At 34.7% G+C, this 4,274-nt stretch overlaps 1 protein-coding gene across 1 annotated transcript; it reads left to right on the top strand.

Annotated features, from left to right (window-relative positions):
• LOC107942900 (anther-specific protein LAT52) lies at positions 1-791 on the top strand. The gene is made up of 2 exons (XM_016876631.2): positions 1-208; positions 302-791. The coding sequence occupies exons 1-2, from the start codon at positions 37-39 to the stop codon at positions 655-657; spliced, it is 528 nt and encodes a 175-aa protein (XP_016732120.2). The 5' UTR covers positions 1-36; the 3' UTR covers positions 658-791.
• The last annotated feature ends 3,483 nt before the right edge of the window (positions 792-4,274 follow it).

The following is a 4,274-nucleotide window of genomic DNA, read 5'->3' as shown; positions in this document are numbered from 1 at the left end:
TGAAGAAAGAAAAAGAAAAAACATAAAAAGAAAGAAATGACAAAAGCTTCTCTGATCATCCTTGTTTCTTTGGCTCTTTGCATTTTGTCTTCACTCAATTTGGCTTATGGAGCAGCATCCGATCAAAACAAGTTCACCGTCGTGGGTCTTGTTTATTGTGATACTTGTCGTGTTGAATTTCAGACTAGCATAAGCGAACCTATTTCTGGTATATAATCTAGTTAACCTCTTTTTATTATTATTATTATTATAAAAGTTCAAATAAGGTTGACCAAAAGTTTTAAATATTTATAAATGGCAGGTGCAACAGTAAAATTGGAATGTAGGAATCGAACCAGTGAAAAAATTACTTTTCAAAGCCCAGAAATAACAACTGATGCTGCGGGAAGCTACAAAATTGAAGTGACAGGAGATTATGAAGACTCAGACTGTGATGTCAACTTGATGAAGAGTCCCCGAGCGGATTGTAATGATCCCACAGAAGCGTGGAGGAAAGCCAGGGTGGAACTCACCGCATTGGATGGTGTTACCGGCCCAATTCGCTTTGCCAACAATCTTGGGTTTAAAAAGAAAGAAGCTCTTCCAGGTTGTAAAAAAGTTCTTACAGACATGGGTTATTATGAGCTTAAGGATGAACTTGGAAGCGAAGCCGTGTGACATATTTGTTCTGACTTGTTCTCGTGTAATAAGAATTGAGTCATTATGAGTATCTTACTGTATATTCATAATTTATTCAATTTTTTTATTAATAAAGTCATGAAAAAAGAGAGATGATTTTAGCATTGATCAAATTAATTCCACCCACTTTATTACCTTTATATCAATGTAAGAATCTGTCGATGCTAACAACCTTCTTTTCAAGCTATAAACCATTAAAAACGCCCCAGACTCTAATTAGCGTTTGAACGAATCTCCAAGATTTTTTTCTTCCAACGATTTGTATGATTAGATTCCCAAGCTCGAGGGAAGCTGATCCATTACCATTTATATTTAAATAAACTAATTCATTTGTTTTACTTAAAACTCTTATTTTATTAAAAGAAATCCTGATTAAAACAAGAAATAGGGGATCATACTACACCCAAACTAACGGACTTACTCCACATACCCAGTCCTAAATGTTTCACCCCACTTGAAGAAGCAACATGAGCATCATTAATAATAGATAAAACTATCTAATACTTCCACAAACTCGTGAAAAGGTGCGTACAATCAAGTCATCCTTGGACTAGCAAACTCGGACATATCACTTGGCTTCTCCCTTAGAGCATTTACCGCAAGCATGCAATCCAACTCCATGAGCACAGCATCCAAATTCAGCCCACAGAACCATTGTAATGCCTCTCAAATAGCATGAATTTTGGCCAAACGAGGGTCCCAAACAACTGCTACATAACCCGACAAGCCACGTATCAGTCGACCATCGTGATCCCTCGCCACTGCTGCAAAAGTCCAGTAAACCTCTACGGGGAATGAGGCTGCATCAACATACCCACCTCCTATCAAGTCCAACCAGCTACAACCGCGGTAGCCGAAGTCATAGCCGATTGAGAACGTTCAAAAACAGTCTGCGCCTCCTCCCACTATTGACCCACAACCTGAATAATGCAATTAGCAGAAGAGGAATCGCACTTCCATATAAACAAATTACGGTGCAGCCAAATACACCAAAAAATAGAAAGATGACGAGCAATAGACGTATCATTCAAATTAATCAAAGAAGAGATGACTTGTTTTAAAGAGAGGGACGGATCTAGGATTTTATCTAAGAGGATCCGAATAATCTTTTTCATCTCGGATACTCTTTTTTTCTTATCAAACAAATTAATTTAATGTTTTTTAAAAGCATAAATGATTTAATTGTAAAAAATTAAAAGAAAAAAAAATCACACTTTATAAAATTAAATATTTCTTTCCAATATGTAAAAAAGAATAACTAATATGTATGGATATGAACCAAATTAATTAATTCTAGAATTTAGTTTTAAAGTTCATATTAGGCCTCTAAGTTTAGTATTTTAATATTTGATTATTATTAAAGTTATATAATTAAAAATTGAAAAAATATTTTGTTAATATAAAGTATAATATTATGACTCAAGGGACAAATAATATGAAATACAATTTGGTCAAGGCAGGCGATTGTTGTACTATGTAGATACCAAATTTAAAATACATGATAATTTATATATAAAATTCAAAATTTTGAAAATTCTAAGGGGGACTACCGCCCTGCTTTCCCTCCCTAGATCCATCCCTGTGCACAAATGCTCCCATATGCAAGCCATTCGTTTGTTGCCAAACCGCCTGAACTATCGGACACAATAAAATGGTATTAAATCATGCCTTCCTAAAGCTGTAGCGAAGCAGACACAGTAAAGTAGAGTAACCAGGGAGCTAAAAGAGTGGGTTACTTGAAAAAGAAAAGCATTAGAGAAGTCGAGATTCAATGGGACCGGACAGAATTGGTCCTCTTTTAAGGTCTTTGCTCCCTTCCTGTTACACGACAACGAACAAAGAGGGGCAGCTGTAAGGGCCCAAATCCGTCCGGCCCAATAAATAAAACAATAAAATAAATAAAAAAGTCCAAGTCTGAAGCCTAAGCCCGAAACTTTAACAAATCAGAAACCCTAGTCAGCCCTTTGAGTCTTCGACGCCGCTCCACGTCAGCGAGTGTGTCGCCTGAGGCCTACCTGTCCCCTTTCATCGAAATGGAAAGGCACGGCTCCCCAGTGCCGTTGACCTTGCCATGAATACCTACAAAGGAGAAAGAAAACAAAAGCAGAGGATAGAAAGAAAACAACAGAAACAACAAAAAAGAAAATAGAAATGAATATCCTGTAATATATTCGGCTATAAAAGCCATAACAACATGTATTTTTCTTTTACAAAAAAAAAAGCAATCGAAAACATAAAAAAAAAAGAAAAACAAATTCAACAAAAAGGTAGTCCATTTGCTTGTTATTTATCTTCTTTTCTCAAAAAGATTATAAAAGAAATATAACGAAAACAGAAAGTTTAATTTTTTTACCTAATTCGTTGCATCGCCGCCGTGGGTGGGCAAGGCCATCGTCCCCGAGGAAGAACAACCCCTTTTCAACGCGAAAGGCCATTGAGTTCCTTCAAACATGCCTGGGCTTCGTCGAAAAAGAGTGTAACACCCCTTACCCGTATTCGATACCGGAATAGGGTACGAGGCATTACCAGAACACATACACTTGTAAACGTATTGAACCGAGTTATAAAATTTCATCTAAATTAAAAATTTCAAATTATTAACATGCTTTTATAATTCTCCACAATATATCCTCAAAATATTATATTCATAATAAATAGGACCTATGAGACCCGATACATACTTATGCAATTCAATGCTTCATTTCCTTTTCATTTACGTACAATTTAATATCATTAATATCAATACTAATACGTATCTACCATTTAACTCAATGTTTATCGATTATACCATTCATTAACACCTTTATGAAATTCTCAATTTTGCAATGAAAATATCACTTTAGCTTAAATAACAACATCAATTCAACTCATCATTCCCTTTTTCATCATTTTACACTTCAAGTATGAACTTATTATTTCATTACCTTTCTACACGTGTTTCCTATGTATATCACACGAGACATAAACATATAGCATAAGCATTATAAGCATGGATGAGCACAATAGTTATCCATGTATCAAACTTACCAACATGTGTTAACTCAATACTCATTCATGACATTACTTCATGCCAAATCATATACCAAATATACCATACACACATACAAACTTTATTTTCCCACATGAGATTAAACTATGACCAATAATGCACTAATATATGCATCATATCTATTTCATCGTTTATCAATTATAATTGAGCATATTACCAATTATACACAAATCATTCATATATTTCCCAATTTTCCTCCACCTCCTCTCCATTCCTCATCCTTAATGTGTATAACACACTTAAACAACATTATCCATACTTTCACTATTTTCCTGTATGTAAATTCAAGTTGACTATCTGAGTCAGAGTCACTAATTTATTTATATCTCGAGCTACAGAGCTCCAAATTAAGATCCGTTAATTTTCCCTGAAACTAGACTCATATATCTTCTTACCATAAAATTTTTAGAATTTTTGGCTTAGCAAATAAGTACAGTTTATTCTTTAAAGTTTTCCCTATTTCACTGCTCGACAGTTCTAACCCCTCTTCACTAAAAAATAATTATCTCATTGTACAGAATTCGGATAATGTTCTCGTTTGTTTCTT

Source organism: Gossypium hirsutum, chromosome D05 (assembly GCF_007990345.1).
Source record: "Gossypium hirsutum isolate 1008001.06 chromosome D05, Gossypium_hirsutum_v2.1, whole genome shotgun sequence".
Taxonomy (NCBI): domain Eukaryota; kingdom Viridiplantae; phylum Streptophyta; class Magnoliopsida; order Malvales; family Malvaceae; genus Gossypium; species Gossypium hirsutum.
This window is presented reverse-complemented; position numbering and strand designations above follow the sequence as displayed.